Genomic DNA, 16,568 nt, shown 5'->3' with positions numbered 1-16,568 from the left:
GGGTCCCAGACTGTTACCATTACCTCACTTCGTTCTTCGATAAAGACAAGACAGCGGAGCTGCCCCCTCATAGACCCCACGATTTGTTGATTGACCTGCTCCCCAGCGCCTTACCACCACACCACTTCTGGGGACAACTGGGGGTGTCAGTCTGTCGTCTGGGTACCCCCCAATCCAATGGCCAGACTGAGAGGATCAACCAGGAGGTGGAGACGTACCTCCAATGCTACTGTTCTGCCCGACCCACCTTCTGGTCCCAACACCTGCTCTTGGTGCCTGGTTCCCAATGCTCAGCAGCCGACTCTGCCAACTCCACCAGGGCTGGTCCCAAGTCCACCGGGCCCTACACCGCATGGCTGTCCACATGAAGCAACAGGTGGACTGATGCCGCCGACCTGCCCTCATATACCACCCCGGAGACAGAGTTTGGGTTTCCACCCGAGGACTGCCCATATCGTCCAGCCCTCGAAAACTGGGACCCAAGATGGCCACCTGGCACGCCACTGGGTTGATGCGTCAGGTCACCCAAAAAGGTCCAATGAAGCATCAGTTAGACCCGGAGTAAAAACCTCATTTTAAGCGTGCAAGTTCAGTGAATGTAATCGCACAGAAACTGTGTCATCATAACACAATTCCTGGCTGCATAGGCCTGGCCAGTAAACAGTTCTTATAATTAAGCATTGTGCACCCAGCTTTCCTGTAATTTATTAGGCTTTGGCTGGGCCTTGCTAGTCTTATCTCATTTCTTCCCATACTTTCCAAGCCTTGGTTGGCCTTCGACCACATGGTCAGGTCATTCTGTCACGGGTGGGCTGGACATGGCGATGAAGGAGGACGCATTTGCACAATTTCACGCAACAGGGGTTTAATACAAACTACACGAGACAAGGGAACATTAACAAGCACAATGACCCGTCGGCGAACAGACACGAACAGGATAGTTTTATACAATATAAATATACACCAGGTGAACACAATCAGGGAACATTACACAGGACGAACATGAAACTCTGGTCTGAACTCCGGATCCGGAGTCACCCCTGCTGTTCCGGATCATGACAGATCTCGTTAAAAAGCCATATAAAGTTTAGACTGAACTCGAGTGGAGGGTCATGCTCTGTGCCTGCAATGGCCCACAACCATACACTGTGATTAAAAAATATACCATACAACCTTCTGATTACGGTTTCCTTACCCACTAGGCCATGTATTGTCTAATTGCTTCTGTAGTGTCTAAATGGTTAATATGCAAAATAATAACTCATATCACCTCTTGCTTATATGCATTATAAGGCTGGGGAGGGTGGTAGTGGCCTAGTGGGCCACTATACTCGCCTATGAACCAGAAGTCCCAGGTTCAAATCCCACTTACAAACATTGTGTTGCACCAGGGGGACTGTCCCTGTAACTACTGATTGTAAGTCGCTCTGGATAAGGGTATCTGATGAATGCTGTAAATGTAAATGCATTACATGGGGCAATTCCCTAATCCAGTGTGATTTACCTCATCTTCAACAAAGATTCATACTGTCTCCTGTATCTGTGTAATTCTTTTATGGTCCCATTGACCTTCACACACTCCCAGCAAGTTGATGATTTATAAAAAAAATGGTAATAATGTTGATCACTTGATTGATTTCTGGCCAATCCATTTAGTGGTTCTGTAGCCAGTCTTGGAAAACGGTGGTAACATGACACATCCCTGAGGAGCGCTGGTGCTTACAGTCCATGAGTGAAAACTTGAGCCAGCTGGTCAGCACAGGTCTTGAGGCAGGACTGGGAGACACTGTCTGGACCAGGTGCTTTCCTGGTCTCCTGTTTGTGGAAGAGCCATGCCTCACATCATCTTTGTGCATTCTGAGTAGAGTCAGAGATCCAGAGGCGTGAAGGACGTTGTTGTGGAGTTTTTTATTAAAAGATGAAACATTATTTCTGCTTTGCTCCGAACTACGTTTTGTGTTTGCTTTTAGCACAACTGATGAGAAAGGAGAGGCTGAAAAAAGGATAGGAGACAGAGAAACAGGACGATGGCAACAGCATCAAGAAATGTATGACTGCATTTTGCAAGAGAAGCAACAGGATGATGTCTTTTACAGAGTGTGGACAGCGCAATGGAGATTTGAAAAATGCCAATAAGGGGTTACTGTATCTTGAACTCGATGACACACTGCAGGAGGAAGTTCAAAAGGTCGACCACATGATATCGGAGCTTCTGCTTGAAGAATGCTCAGCAAATAACAGGTGCCTGGTCATCTGCTGTCATTTGATTTATTCTTTCAATTCTACTTCATAAATATAAAAAATAAAAAATACTAAAATATTATTGCACATAATCAACAAATCTATGAACCTGACAATCACAAGCTCACAGATTCAAACTCAGCTTACTATCGCTGTTTCCCTATGCAAGACACTTAACTCCAAGTGTCTCCAGGGTTACTGTCCCTGTATCTACTGATTGTAGGGTGCTCTACATAAGGACGTCTAAGAAATGCTGCAAATATGAAATCACATACAGTGACTTGTAACACAGCTGTACGAAATGAACTCATCCGTGTGCAGAAACAAATTACAGAAAATTCACAGATAAGTCACATGTCTGTGTTTCATGGGCTGTGAATCATTTCCTTGGGTATTGGACGTAGGTATATAAAAAACATTTTTTACATCTGGAATCTAAGGACACATAAAACAAAAGAACAAAATCAATCAACAGTTACTGTACCCTCTTATGAATGGACAATTATTCCAACATTGTTCCTCTCATTATGATATGTATTAACTGTAGTACCTCATGCATATCCCTATTGGAGTCACTGTGATGACTGTGGATACCTATAATGAAAGAAACATTTCAATAGATTAATTGATAAATAGATTAAGAATAAAAGATGAAATGTGCTTTTTAGATATTGGTGTTCTGTTCTTACTGGCATCCGTTATGAACCCAGGATTATCATTCCCTTTCCCAGGCACAGGACTCTTGTCACTCATCTCCCTGGCTCTCCTGGATACATGTCATTCAGCAGCAGTTGAGTTATGATTACAGTTTTACCAAATCACATATGAAAATGTTCCTACCTAATTTCCTCTTCATAGCTGGTCTCTGCAAAATGTGAAACCAATCAAATATCAAACCAAATATCAAACCAACAAATTCAGTGTGTGTTTGTCATGCCATACTTTTTTCTTTTCTTCTTCTACAACAAAAGATAATGAGGATGATGAGGAGTGCCAACAGAGCAGCTAAACTAAAAGAGACGGTGACTGCGATCAGCACAGTTTGGTCCCTACGCTGTGAACTTGCATCTGTAACAAAACAACATTTTGTTATTTTTCTCTGTAATAAAGGTCAGATGTGCCTTATTTTTAAGAAATCCGTAAAAAAGAAATTAGGAAATTCTCACCCACTGTTAAATAAGCCACGCTAATTTGCGGTGTGTAAAGGGCAGGAACTTTAACCAGGCACTCAACTGGACCGCTGTGGACTGCTGGTATTTTCAGAACACTGGTGGAGTTGAACACGTCTCCCACAGCCTCAACAGTGGTGTTTATGTTCTTGCTGTCTTCTGCTGCTCCATTAACTCTCCAGTGGAAGTCCGGCTCAGGAAACCACCCAGTGGCTGAACAGACAAATGTGGCCTCTTCACCTTGCCTCACTGTGACGTTGCCACCTGCAATGTCTACTGTCCCAACCTCTGGAAAAGAAGATCCAGTCTTATTGTATACCTGCATCAGTGTTTTGTCTGCCGAAGAATCATGATATTTCATATAGACTCACACTCTCCAGTATGCATGCAAGACCTGAACAGTATAGACTAGCCACACCAAATCTGAACACCTAGATGTGTCAAAGTAGACAGACTAATGGAGAGTTCCTCCTAGACGTGTACCAGAAGAAAAACGTACAAATGGCAGCAGGGTTCTCACAAGGACAGTAGATTATTGGCTCTGTTTTAGACCTGGTGCAAGGTGCAGCACTGCACGCTGAAGGCTTGTGCAACACAATTTTGAATCACAGCACATGTCGTATTCTAAATTGTTTTATGAGTTTGCGGGTGGGAGAGGGGGTGGACATGTAAATTAAGTTGTCTGAAATCAGTAATTCTGGTCTCATAACAATTTCAGGGAAGTTAAACCCAGAAATAAACCCAACCACTGGGGACATCCAGTGTAAAACTTTTGCCAGGTCAATGGTGCAGACAGCCAGAACAGCTGATGCGCTGTGGTGACCCCTAAAGGCAGCAGCCAAAAAGGAAGGTGGAAAGTGAAGCTAATACTCAACTCAGCTAAATTAAATATCCTTATTTGGCCATGACTGGAGTATGATATGATTAGTAGCAGATTTGTTTAGTAGTTGAAATGTATTCTTTCAAAAACTTTCAAGTTGGTGTCAAATGATTGTCATTGAAATTTACAGAATAGCACAGCACTCTGCATTTAGCCATCACCCTTGCTGAGCAGTGGGCAGCCATGAAGGGTGCCTGGGCAGCAGTGTGTGGGGACAGGACCTTGCTCAATGGGACCTCAGTGGGTCATTGGCAATTCGGAATTTGAACCCTCAACCTTCCAGTTATGAGTAACAAATAGTTAATACTAGTTATTAGGTAGATAAAAAATTGTAAATTGGTAATTACATGTCTTTTTGTTTTCTATTAGAAGACATTTGTTTCGCCATTTGCCTTGTGGAAATAGTCAATTGTCTTCTGGCAGAGAGAGTCCCATTTGAAAAGGAAGCTACACCCTTCTTAGTGAGGTACGGATTTCTGGGTCCAGACTTGATTTAAAAAAACCTTAAATGAACAGCAATATATTAATAAGTAATTTAGAATAGAGAGCAGATGATGAGCAGGCATTGCACTGCTTGAAGTGGTTTCAGACTTTTGTTTTTTTAGCCTTTTGCTTGATAATAGGGGACTGAAAAAGGTGTTTGCAGGATTATCCCAGCCTTAGACACCTTGAACTTCTTGAGCTGCCTAAATAATAAGAATCATTGTAAAATTGGCAGTGGCAGTGGCAATTTGTAACTGGAATGCTCAAATCCCAGTTAAGGTGCCACTGAAGTGTCCATGAGTGTCAGGTAGTGCCACGGTTCAATCATATAAAAATAATATAGGAGGAGAGACAGCACCCATGCTGGTGGACATTGGTTTAAGAGGTGGTTGTGGTGTTAATGTAAAAGGCAAGGATCCATTTGCACTTGACAGGCATAACTTAGCAGCTTCACTGTGATGAGGTTGTTAAATGCAGAACTAAAATGAATAAATTGAACTCTCCCCTCTAAATTAAGATGACAGAAGTTAAAGCCACTGGTCTATAATAGTTAATTACAGCGAGTAAATGAGAGAACAGATGGAGTGCAAGACATCTTTAATAGTAGAAAAAAACTATAAAGTGCATGAAAGGCAAAAATTACATTTAAAGAATGCATTTGTGTGGCATAATGATTTCCTTCAGCCAATCCAAATGCCAGGCCAGTACTAACTGTGATATGATACAGAACACTCCAGCAATATTATGATAAGAATAAGAGAAAAAAGTGACCTCCCTGCTACATTTTCTGAACAATATCTGAGAATCTATGCAATTCCTTGTATTATCTGATACTCTTGGCCACAGAAATCACAGAAAGCACTGATTAGCAGTTAAATAAATATGCAGCCAGAGCCAATCTGAAGAGAGGCATCCGAGAGGCTAAGACAGTGTACAACAGGAGGATAGAGGACCACCTGAGGAGCAACAACACTGGGCAGGGTGTCCAGTCAAGTGTCCCAGACAATCACTTCACTTCACTTTAATTAGCATATTACCAGCTACAAATCCTCAACTCCTCAGCCACCATGGGCAACACTTCTCTGGCAGAGGAGCTGAATGCCCTCAGGCGACATCAACAACAGCCACACTATAAGGGTGGAGGAGAAAGGTTGGAGCTGAGGAAGGTGAACCCAAGGAAGACTGCATGACCCAACTGTGTGTCTGGACGAGTGCTGAAAGACTGTGCAGATCAACTGACTCGAATCTTCAGCAGAATTTGACTTTCACCAAGTCATTGTTCATTGTTCCACTGCCAAAACAATCCACCCCAAACAGTCTGAATGACTACTGCCCAGTGGCACTCACACGTGTCATCATGAAGTGCTTTGAGAAACTGGTGCGGAGTCATATGCCTGCAGGCAGACCTGAATCCATAAAGCAAAGAGATCAGCTGAGGATGCTGTGGCTACAGCCCTCCATGGCCCTTACCCACCTGGAGCAGCGGGGGAGCTACGCTAAGCATGGCATTCAATACCATCCTCCCACAACGACTGGTATCCAAATTGGCAGATCTGGGACTTCCATCACGCACCTGCAGATGGTTACTGGACTTTATCAGGTCACTTCCAGAGGGTCAGGCTGGATTCCCATACCTCCACTGCTCTCAGCCTCAGCACAGGGATACCGCAGGGGGGCATGCTCAGCCTGCTCCTCTATACTCTATACACGAATGACTGTGTCCCCTCACACCACAGCAACAAGATCATCAAATTCTTGGATGACATGACAGTGGTTGGTCTCAGGGCAAAGAAGGTGAGCTGGCACACAGGGAGGAGGTTGAACGGTTGTTGAACGGAGTGGTGCAGACTCAACAACCTGATCCTAAACACCACAAAAATGCAGGAGCTTGTTGTTGACTACAGAAAAAATAAAGTGACATCACTGTGTTCAGGTTCCTGGGCATTGAGCAGGAGGATAACTTGACCTGGAGCACCAACACCAAGGAGCTGCTGAAGAAGGTGCATACTTTCTGGGAAGTCTCAGAAAAAAACAGCTCCCTGAGAATCTGCTTCTCGCCTTTTACCACAGTGCACTTATGTACGGACTGTGTGTGTAGTACAGCAGCTGCACTTCCTCAGAAAGGAAGGTCATTAGGTCAGTGGAGAAAACAATTGACTGCCCCTTCTCCACCCTGGAACAATGCCACGATGCCACGAAAATGCAATAGATATTTCACAGGACTCATTACAGCTTTTCAATCCAAACTACTATCCATAAATGTGCTATATCTCAATAAAATGTGCAACACCACCTCACTATGCGCAGTAATGTGCAATATCACAACGTACAATCAACTGTAAAATCCAGTGCAATTTGTATTTTTGTATAGTATTTGTAGTTAAATTATTTTTACCAGGGTAATTTGGATATATTATGTTTTTTTATTACTACTATTTTATTGGTTTGTTATTTCTATATGCCTCACATTGAGTCGACTGCACCTTAAATTTCATTGTTCCTTGAGAAGTGACAATGGCAATAAAGGTTCGTTTCATCTTATCTGAAAGACCAGATGAACATTAGACGTAAACAAATTCACATTGATTTCACATGGACCCACCTTGTATAGAGAGAGTGGCTGTTAACCTCTGTACATTCTGGACATCACATGTGACCTCGCCACTGTCTGTTCTGCTTGTGTTCTTAATGGTTAACGCCCACTTGTAGCTTTCATCTGTGGTGTAATTTGCTGCTGAGAACCTATCAACGTTCTCGAAGACACCGTGTTTGATGGATATGGTGAGGACGACTTCGCCATTGAGCAGCCAGGCCATAATCAACCAGTTTTCTGTGACACTGCAGTTAAATTGAGCATTTGAACCAAGCAAAACAGGATTGTTCAGAGGATCTAAGTGCACATCAGCCAGTGCTGATATGAAGACAACTGGATGGGGGAGATCAGCAAAAATTAATTGAGGTCAATTGTAAAAACACAAAAATGTCAGGTTATTTTTCGTAGTTCAAATTAAAGAACACTCACCTCCCAATATCCATAATAATTGAGTTATGAAAGTGAAATTCATGTTGCACCATATCCAAATTCTGATCATAAATCGAAACGCTTCATTTCTGGAATAACACACACACACACACACACAAAAGTAATCTAAAATTTAAGAGAAATTTATTGTCAATACAACAGTGTGTGTGGTGTGTGTGTATAGACACACACACACACAAGTATTGTAACCACACACAGGAATTTTCAACAGGAATTTTAAACTAAAACTAAGACTTAAATACAGTACAGACTACAAAATAAAATTGTAAAGCTTTCTGTACAATTCAGTTCCTAATTTTAATTTCTAATAAGTCAGCTTCATAGCTTCAATGTACCACACAAATAATAATTATTATTATTTTTATGTTAAGACCATCTGAATGGACTAGATTTGTATGTTTCACAATGATAATTTAGTTCTCAGTAGTAAGTCTTTGCGAGGACAGAGATACTAAAATCAAGCAAAATTACCTGCCAATTTGGTTACATTTTTTCCCACTTTTTATTGTTTACAATAATTTTGCATCTACTCAATCTACTCAAGTCAATGAGATTTGAACATTTTCAGTTTCATTTTCACAGTGTACCTTGTTTTACATAATGCATTTTATGTATTCATACTGTCATTTAGACGTTTTTCCAGTACAACACTGTAAAACATACAGTTCTGATAAACATTCATCCTAATTTGTAATAAAAAGCATATGGTGTAACACTGTAATAAGCCCTGCTGTAGTCATGCGTAACAGTTAAGCTAATCGATCTCTTACCAGTATGGCGTTTTACATTGTTCCTCTATTGTTACTATTGTTCCATAACATCTCTTTGGTCCTGGTTGAAACTGAACAAGAGAAACACAAACTCCACCCTCTCACTGCACAGGCAGACCAAAGTCCACCACAATGGAGTTCATCTTATCTGCAAATCGTGTGTGAGACGCTCTGACCCCGCCTTTGTACATTGGCTGGTATGCTTCAGGGCTATTGCTGGAGGCTGTGTAGTGCTGTTACTTGTGTCAACTAAGGTGGACTGTCTAGCACCAAGATTACTTCATGGGGCCATGGCCTCAAGACCCATCTGTCTGTATTAACATTTCATGACATTCATGTAATGTATTTTTCCATAGTACACGTGTGTAGTGTGTTCAAATACCATTCATTTAAACCAAAGTCAAAAACATATATATCTATTTAATTTGAGGGAATATACTGGTGACAGTGTATTTCTTGGTGCCGGTCCCAAGCCCAAGTCAATGGGAATGGTTGGGTCAAGACAGGCATCTGACAGAAAACATTTCTGTGTATATATAACAGATTAATGATTTTTTTTAGTAATGAACATGTTGGATGAAAGATCCTTGTTTGCCTTGCCAGGTTGAGGGACAGCTTTTACCGTCAAGCTGTCTGGCTCCTCAATACCACGCTGCTCACCAAGATCATCCACATCACCTCAAACACATCTGAAACCTTAAATCATCCACAGAACTCCACTATTTTTTGCAAGTACAAGTAATTTTAATCTCTAACCACCTGACACTGTGTTTCTGTATTATTATTATTGTTGTTATAATTATTATTATCATCATACTATCATATCACTATCTCAACTATTATTATTATATTATATTATATTCTTTATATGCTATCCATACACAGATATATTATTGTCACAGTGCCCAAACATGTCGAGGAAGGAGGACGCATACGCACAATGTCACAAGATTTATAACCCACGACAGGGAAAACATCACAAAACAATGACTCGAATACGAACAGAAATGAACAGGGAAGCTTTATACAGGCAGACACAGGTTAAAAACAACCAGGAATCATAGTAACACAGGACAAACATGAAACTCTGACACAACATTCACTGAGCAGCCCTGATCAGCAGCGTCCATCTGATGTGTTAGCAGTCTGATGGAGACAGAGAGCGAAGTGAGAAGATGGACTTTATGATGCTCTGTGGGAGGCCCATGGGTGTCAAAAGGACTGGAGCAACTGTTTCAAAGCAGCTGTGTGTTGTTACTCAATCTGTGCTTTTCATTAAAGATAAGACTTACTAAAGCATCTCCTTTTTTTTTTTTCAACAATTTGTTGTAAAATCTCAAAATATTTCTGACTGGGAACTTAAACCTCAACATTTTCTTTAGAGGGAAAATAACTTCTGAATGTGTCTTCGGTATATTACTCACTGTTAAATCATGAATTTGATTCCCTCCTCATGAGGTAATAAATACTCTTTCTAAAATGGAGGTTTCTACTGTCTCCAACTGAGGGCGCTGTTGTTGAGTGTTCATGTTTCAAAGCATGTACTTCTTCCTGTTTGGCTAGCCATAGGCTTTAAATAATTCATAGACAACAATCATTGAGAACGTGATAAGACATGCAAGATGCGGAGATGTTAAATAAATACAAACCTCTCATATTTTGCTACAACATCGCAGTCTAGTTAAATCATAATGTCATCCTTTATGTCCTGTTGTAAGAGATGTTCTATGTCAACACGATTTAGTACTCCACTGACTCTTACAAGCAACTGTCACAACATATGAGACATTCTCCACTGCCTCCATTGTACTCACTTTTAATTATAAGCGAGACAGCGCTCTCATTAACAAAGAGATAGAGCCGAGCACTGATTCATGAAGTAATTTTGAGGCCCTCGCTGGGCTAATCAATTATGTGAAGTTACACTGCAGTGACACCTTTCTGACATTTTCAACTGCATTGATCTAATGTTTATTAGAATGGGACACGTTTCCATAATTTCAGGCTAAATCAGGTCCGTTTATATACTCAGATCTGGATCTTATTTTATTAATCTGAACTGACCTGCTAGCCTGCTCGAACCACAGTTACACATCCATCCCTATTAAGATGAATTAAAGATGTTTTCACATCTTTGTGCTATTGTCCTAAATTCTCATCTCAAAGTGTTAGCAAGGAATTATAGCAGCAGTCCTCTAGCGCCACCGTGTGGCAAATATCCTGTATAGTCAGTCTGTATACAAAGCAGTTTTCAGATTATTAATGCATTTGGAGCATCATCTTGTTCAAGAACACTGTAAACTTGTGATTAAAACTTTATTTTAAAAATAAATTATTCAGAAGTAAATAGGAAACAAATTTTACCATGTAATTTTATTAAATAATATTTACATCCACTGCAAACATGTAACATAAGACACAATATTTTTATTATTAATTAGACACTTAATTACAAAACCACCAAGAAATAAATTATATAAAAAAAAACTAACTAAGAACATGCAAGAAAATTGGTACAACTTTATTACAAACTACAAGCCAGCATGTGATTCCAACTCCACCTAAAAAAAAAAAAAGTTGCAAAAACAAAAGGTTAACAGAAAAATGAACACAAACAATCAAACACTGATCATGTGTCAGTCATGTCAGCACTTTTTAATGAATGGCACACTCACACCAAACCTATACCATAAAAAATATATAATGCCCAAAAATAAACAACCACAAGATTCACATTTCTCTGAATATTCAAAATGTTCCTTTAAAAAAATTATGGTATTTCTACATGTCAATATCCCTGTTTTTATAGCAAGAATTTACTAACTGCATTTTCATTGGTTTACACAATATTCATTTCCAAGGGTAGCTCTCATGTGACAAACACTACTATCCTACAGGCATTAGCCCTAAATGTGTGTAAAGATGGAAACACGTGTACGTAGTCCCAGTCAATGTTATCAGGGCTTACCGACGACTCCAGATGGGAAAGCCACCATCCGCTCCAGAGGAGAAATCCACTTACTGGGCAGAACTGTCACTGGGTCAGCATAATACTTCCAAATTAGAGAGATCATCAGCACAGCCTGCAACATAAAGGGCACCAGGGTGATTCCTCTTGCAGAAATGACTTATCAGAATACCATTTAACAAAGTCCATCTAAAAAAAAAATACCAGTCATGCACAATCAATTAACTAAAACAAAAAAAAAAATGGTTTTCAATATTGTACAGTCTGTAGGAGCACACAACCACACAAAGGATAAAACCGTTAAACAAGACATCAATTGTGAGCTTATTACATTATTAACATTTACTCTGTAAAGGTATTGGGTGGATTATTAAAATATATTTTCATAAAGGTTATATTCAAAAATGACTGGTAAGGATATAGCGAATGTAGTGTTATTTGGATGTACATGAAAAGCATGAACTTTCACATTCCGTCAGTTACACTACCAGTGTATGTACTGTGTTACAGTATATACAGTATACAACATCATGTCTCCCCAAACAAGAAAACTTCAACTGCTAGTCACTTATATCTGCAATGTTGTCTTGCAATGAAAAAAGTTTCACTTTCGGGTACAGTTGATGGGATTTCTTCTTTGCGTTTGTTGTACAATGGCTAGACACACAATATAGATAGATATATACTTTATTAATCCCAGAGGAAAATTCACACACACAGTTGCTTAATTATTATACATTATGCTTTTTTTGCCATTTGTTCATTTGCTTCTTTAATAATATCAGGTTCACCTGCTTCACCTTCAAATACAAATCAATTAAATAAAAAACAAAATTCAGTCTTACCTGCAAAACGTAGTAGGTGATATTTACCACCCACTTCACTTTGGCCTGCTGTGCTGTTCTGGTTTTGACTAGAAAAAAATGATAAAAAAAAAATAATAAGTTACTGCTTTATTTTTTATTCAGGTGGTTTTATCTTTATCTGCTCAGTGATGTACTATATATTGTTACAGAAAGTTTCCATTGGTAATATTTTTTGGCGCAAATCTTGTTCGTGTTGTGGTGTCCAAAAAACATTCATCAGACGCCTTTATATTCAGCAGTGACAGGGACAGTCTCCCTGGGGACACCCTGGGGTTAAGTAAATGGGGTTTGAACCTCCACTAGACTACTGCCGCCCTGTAGCACCTCGCAACTTCTCACCATACGTCTTCAGCCTGTCCGTGGTCTTGCTGATCTTCCGCTCCAGCCTGGCGTATCTGGCGAACTCGTCCATCATGCTGATGGCGGAGAGCTGCTTCCGCATGTCCTGAACGGCCGCTCGCATCTCGGCTTCACAGTCCGCGTCGTTCTGGAAAACCTTCGCGAGCTTTAAAAGACAAGTTGGCGGCAGATTACTTCACAGCCACTCTCAGCGCCCTGCACATGATTCGGATGATCGCCTTTTTTTCATTTATATTGTCATGTGGCGGCTGGAAGGCGCGCTTATTAACACAGCCACACACGCGAGGGTTCTAAAGATAGAGGGACGGCGCCGAATAAAAGCGACGTTGCGGGCCACTCACGTGTGACGAGATGCTCGGCAGCAGCGTCTTCACGAGGTTGCACAACACGACAAATCCCAACACCAGCAGCCACACGCAGCCGGTCGCCATTTTCCCCGCGCTAACGTTAGCCTAGCCGCGCCGTGCCATTGTTACACGCCGGGAAAGGCTAATCCTTTCTAATCAAAATACACGAGCCGCCATTAGAACACAAGGACGGGCTGTGTAATATTTGGTTTGAATTTTATTTTATTTCTACGTGTTTGTAGGATGCCTACGTGCTTATTACAGTGTTTCCTCCATTTCAATATTTACAACGAAGACCGAGACATATGTTAAAAAACAAAAGAGTGATGGGCGTGTAAAAGCACCCCAAACGGCTCTTGCTATGATTTAAAAATGTGTCGCCGGATCCGGTGGCCAATGGGCGGCGTCGGGAGGCGGGATGCAGGCGGGCGGGCGGCCAATGGGCGGCGGCGGGAGACGGGCGGGCGGCCAATGGGCGGAGGCGGGAGGCGGGCGGCAGGCCGCCCGTCAGCGCGCTGCCATGGCGATTTGAACGGGGAAGGAGGGGGAGAATCCAATCCGGTTTGAGCTAGTTTTTGTTTCGGTGGGACATTAACGTCTTCCTATCCTGACACAGCCTACTGGGTGAATTTCTTACTGAACATTACAGTACAGCGAACCTGTTTTCGAAGCTTTCGCTCTCGGTTGTTTTCTCTCTGTCCGCAAAGAACTGCACGCGAGAACCATGCCTAAAAGGAGCAAAGTAAGTGGATTAAACGCTAAACGGGCCTTTAGATAATTGATTTAAAATTGAAGGAAAAACAGCGTGCGCGGGACCTTTTTTTGATCGTGCATCGAAATGTGAATGGCCGTCGTGCAGGAAAGTGCAGTTCAGCGTCGTCGTGCGGACATGTGCAGGCAGGACTTTTTCAGCTGCCCGTCTGTTTTGATTTGGGAAGTGGCGGCTTCGTGACGATCGGCGAGCCACGGCGCGCCAAAATCCCGACATTTCGGGGAAATATCGGCGGGCTTTGGCGCTGCGGTTGTTTTTGGACGCGCTCCTCCGAGATCAACATTTACGCGTCCAAACAAAGGGGGTGTAACTGCGCGCTCGGGATTAGGAACTCTTTCTGCAAAATGCCCCGCGTTCGTGCAGTGGAATAAAAGAAATAATTGAGAATAAATTTTTAAAAATAATAATAATTGTGTACGTAATGGTTTTTTTCACGACGTGCACGTAAATCCACGGTGTGGATTTGCGTTAGGACATCTTGCGCTATGGCTGCTCTTTGCCGTCTTCCCGATGACGACTGCGTGACGAATATAAATAATTCCGCGAGCTTATCCCCCCGTGGCGGCTCGGTGTGGGTGAAATGTGTCGCGTTAACGCCATTATAAGCCCCCGAGCCGACGCGCGCCTGCACGGCGACACTGGCGCGTTGTGGAATGGCGATGCGACGACACCACAGCGCCGCTGGTGTTGCTGGGGCTTCTGGCATATTCTCCCGATCCGCTGGCCATTAAAAGCGCGCTGCGCCGACGCCGGAGGTTCGAATAAATGGCGGGAATGCGTGGAAGAGGAGCGGGCGGGGCGGGGCTGTTTGTTCACGTGACGCATAATGGGAAATTTAAATACGCGTTTCAATTCTAGATTTTGCACATTAAATGTATTTGTGCGTGCACTGTTTAAATATATATTCACAATTCTCCCACTCTAGGCAAACAACGATACTGAAGTAAATGCAGTGAGTTGATTACATTTTATCAATAATAATAATATTAATTACTGTGGATGGTATTTGAGTGCCGAATTCTGATTTTTTTTTGTGTGTGTGTGTCTTTTTGTGATCCCAGCCCAAGAGACGGTCAGATAGATTGGTAAATGTAAGTTTCAGATTTTTTAACTAATTCAGTACAATTAGTAATCACAGGCATAAAATTCTGACTTAAAATTTCTCATATATTTACAGAAACCTGCTCCTCCAAAAGCGGAGCCCAAGGCAAAGGTAAAAATGTTGGAAATTAACTGTTTTCAATTATACATATGTACATATATGTGGCAATAAAACGTAATTGTATAATTTGCTGAATTTGGATGGTTTGCTTATTTGCAGAAGGCGCCTGCTAAAGCCAAGAAGACTAAGGAGCCAGAAAAGGCCAAGGCAGAGGAGAAGAAGGAAGAGGTCCTTGCTGAGAATGGCGAAGCCAAAGCTGATGAGGTGGGGAACAATCCACAGTCTGAGTGGTTTCATTTCATTAAAAGATGTGTAATAATCTTCTTCACTTATTACTTATTTCCAGGCGCCTGCTGCAGAAGATACCGACAAAGATGAGGCCAAATAACATCGCTCTGCGTCTTTAAACAGTACTCCCTGTACCTCTTTTCTTGTACAATTCAGGGGAATATTTTTATCAACTATTTTCTAAATACAGGTTTTTAGTAGTTTGACTGTAGAATACATTTTTTATGGGGGAAATGTTTTAAAAGGGATTTCATCACATCCCACGTTTTTACATCCACGGTTGTCATGGTCATTTAAAATTTCTTTATTTCATCGAGGGGGGTGGAGAGGGACAGGTTGCAGCATAAGACCTTGCTAGTCTGTTGTTTACAGTGAAAATCTGGAGACGAACATTCCGGTGGTGAAATGAGGGACGTCGTATACATCGAGTAATGTGAGGAGGGCGGGAGGGGGGTGTGGCTCACGGTTTATTGTTTATAATAGGGGGGGGGGGAGGCGGGGCAGATGAACTAGAATGTTTGTTCGTAAACTGTGTTCCTTGTTATTCCTTTGTTAATTCTTGTACTCATGCAGTTTGCTTAAATACTCTGCATACTTAATCTGTCTGATAGTGCTGAAATTATTTCCATTTGGCCTGTGCATTGCGTATATTGTTTTCTCTTTTTTTTTTTTTTTCTTTTTTTTTTTTTTCCTTTTTTTTGGTTCTGTGATAGCATTGCAATATTTGTATAGCTGCTGTGAAGAGGAATCCCAACGTTCTGTATGCAGTGTGTGTAATGGTACATGGATGATAAAAAAAATTTAATATCTATGTTCTTAGCAAAGCTAATGATTGCGTAACCGTAAGAAACGTACCGTTTGTTTTGCTTTAACTTTAAAGGAGATTTTTGGTCTGTTTCAATTTGGCTATTTGGGGAACGAATGCCACTGGGCAGCAGTGGCTTTGGCCATAAAACAGCCTGAATGAAATAGGCTTTTAGAGACATTCTTGGCATTTAAAGCTTGTCAAATTCACTTGAGCTGTTAAGCACCAGCAGTAGCAATATTCATGTCAGTTATAGGTATCAAAGTACAAATGTACAGTTTTTGTTTCTTGGTTTAGTAGATATGTCTCTGTAATAATTGATAAAAAAAAATACACCAATAAAAATGGTTTTAATGCTCTGTTATAATTATGTTGTGCATATTAAGGGCAAAGTTGCAAAACTTTTAATACATG

General features: G+C 41.3%; 3 protein-coding genes across 3 annotated transcripts; 1 reads left to right on the top strand and 2 right to left on the bottom strand.

Moving 5' to 3' along the window:
• Window positions 1-1,652: 1,652 nt before the first annotated feature.
• Window positions 1,653-7,838, bottom strand: LOC114792113 (immunoglobulin superfamily member 5-like). The gene is made up of 7 exons (XM_028982994.1): window positions 7,796-7,838; window positions 7,376-7,699; window positions 3,408-3,698; window positions 3,184-3,309; window positions 3,082-3,106; window positions 2,931-3,007; window positions 1,653-1,993 (listed from the first exon to the last, which is right to left on the bottom strand). The coding sequence occupies exons 1-7, from the start codon at window positions 7,836-7,838 to the stop codon at window positions 1,653-1,655; spliced, it is 1,227 nt and encodes a 408-aa protein (XP_028838827.1).
• Window positions 7,839-10,940: 3,102 nt separating this feature from the next.
• Window positions 10,941-13,380, bottom strand: LOC114791824 (tail-anchored protein insertion receptor WRB-like). Its single transcript, XM_028982284.1, has 5 exons — window positions 13,122-13,380; window positions 12,760-12,925; window positions 12,400-12,467; window positions 11,555-11,669; window positions 10,941-11,147 (listed from the first exon to the last, which is right to left on the bottom strand). The coding sequence occupies exons 1-5, from the start codon at window positions 13,209-13,211 to the stop codon at window positions 11,074-11,076; spliced, it is 513 nt and encodes a 170-aa protein (XP_028838117.1). The 5' UTR covers window positions 13,212-13,380; the 3' UTR covers window positions 10,941-11,073.
• Window positions 13,381-13,669: 289 nt separating this feature from the next.
• LOC114791826 (non-histone chromosomal protein HMG-14A-like) lies at window positions 13,670-15,782 on the top strand. Its single transcript, XM_028982287.1, has 6 exons — window positions 13,670-13,869; window positions 14,825-14,851; window positions 14,961-14,990; window positions 15,077-15,112; window positions 15,221-15,325; window positions 15,408-15,782. The coding sequence occupies exons 1-6, from the start codon at window positions 13,852-13,854 to the stop codon at window positions 15,447-15,449; spliced, it is 258 nt and encodes an 85-aa protein (XP_028838120.1). The 5' UTR covers window positions 13,670-13,851; the 3' UTR covers window positions 15,450-15,782.
• The last annotated feature ends 786 nt before the right edge of the window (window positions 15,783-16,568 follow it).

Source organism: Denticeps clupeoides, chromosome 6, assembly GCF_900700375.1.
Source record: "Denticeps clupeoides chromosome 6, fDenClu1.1, whole genome shotgun sequence".
Lineage (NCBI taxonomy): Eukaryota > Metazoa > Chordata > Actinopteri > Clupeiformes > Denticipitidae > Denticeps > Denticeps clupeoides.
This window is presented reverse-complemented; position numbering and strand designations above follow the sequence as displayed.

Coding starts and splice junctions, on each gene's coding strand:
- LOC114792113 (XM_028982994.1), bottom strand. CDS start 7,838: ATGAATTTCACTTTCATAACTCAATTATTATGGATATTGGGAG. Junction 3,699..7,375: donor AGCCACTCTCTCTATACAAG/GTGGGTCCATGT, acceptor CTTCTTTTCCAG/AGGTTGGGACAGTAGACATT. Junction 1,994..2,930: donor TGGGTTCATAACGGATGCCA/GTAAGAACAGAA, acceptor TCCTTTTTTCAG/CCTCTCCTTTCTCATCAGTT.
- LOC114791824 (XM_028982284.1), bottom strand. CDS start 13,211: ATGGCGACCGGCTGCGTGTGGCTGCTGGTGTTGGGATTTGTCGTGTTG. Junction 12,468..12,759: donor GGACAGGCTGAAGACGTATG/GTGAGAAGTTGC, acceptor ATTTTTTTCTAG/TCAAAACCAGAACAGCACAG. Junction 11,670..12,399: donor TCACCTACTACGTTTTGCAG/GTAAGACTGAAT, acceptor TTTATGTTGCAG/GCTGTGCTGATGATCTCTCT.
- LOC114791826 (XM_028982287.1), top strand. Junction 14,852..14,960: donor ACGATACTGAAGTAAATGCA/GTGAGTTGATTA, acceptor TTGTGATCCCAG/CCCAAGAGACGGTCAGATAG. Junction 15,326..15,407: donor GCGAAGCCAAAGCTGATGAG/GTGGGGAACAAT, acceptor ACTTATTTCCAG/GCGCCTGCTGCAGAAGATAC.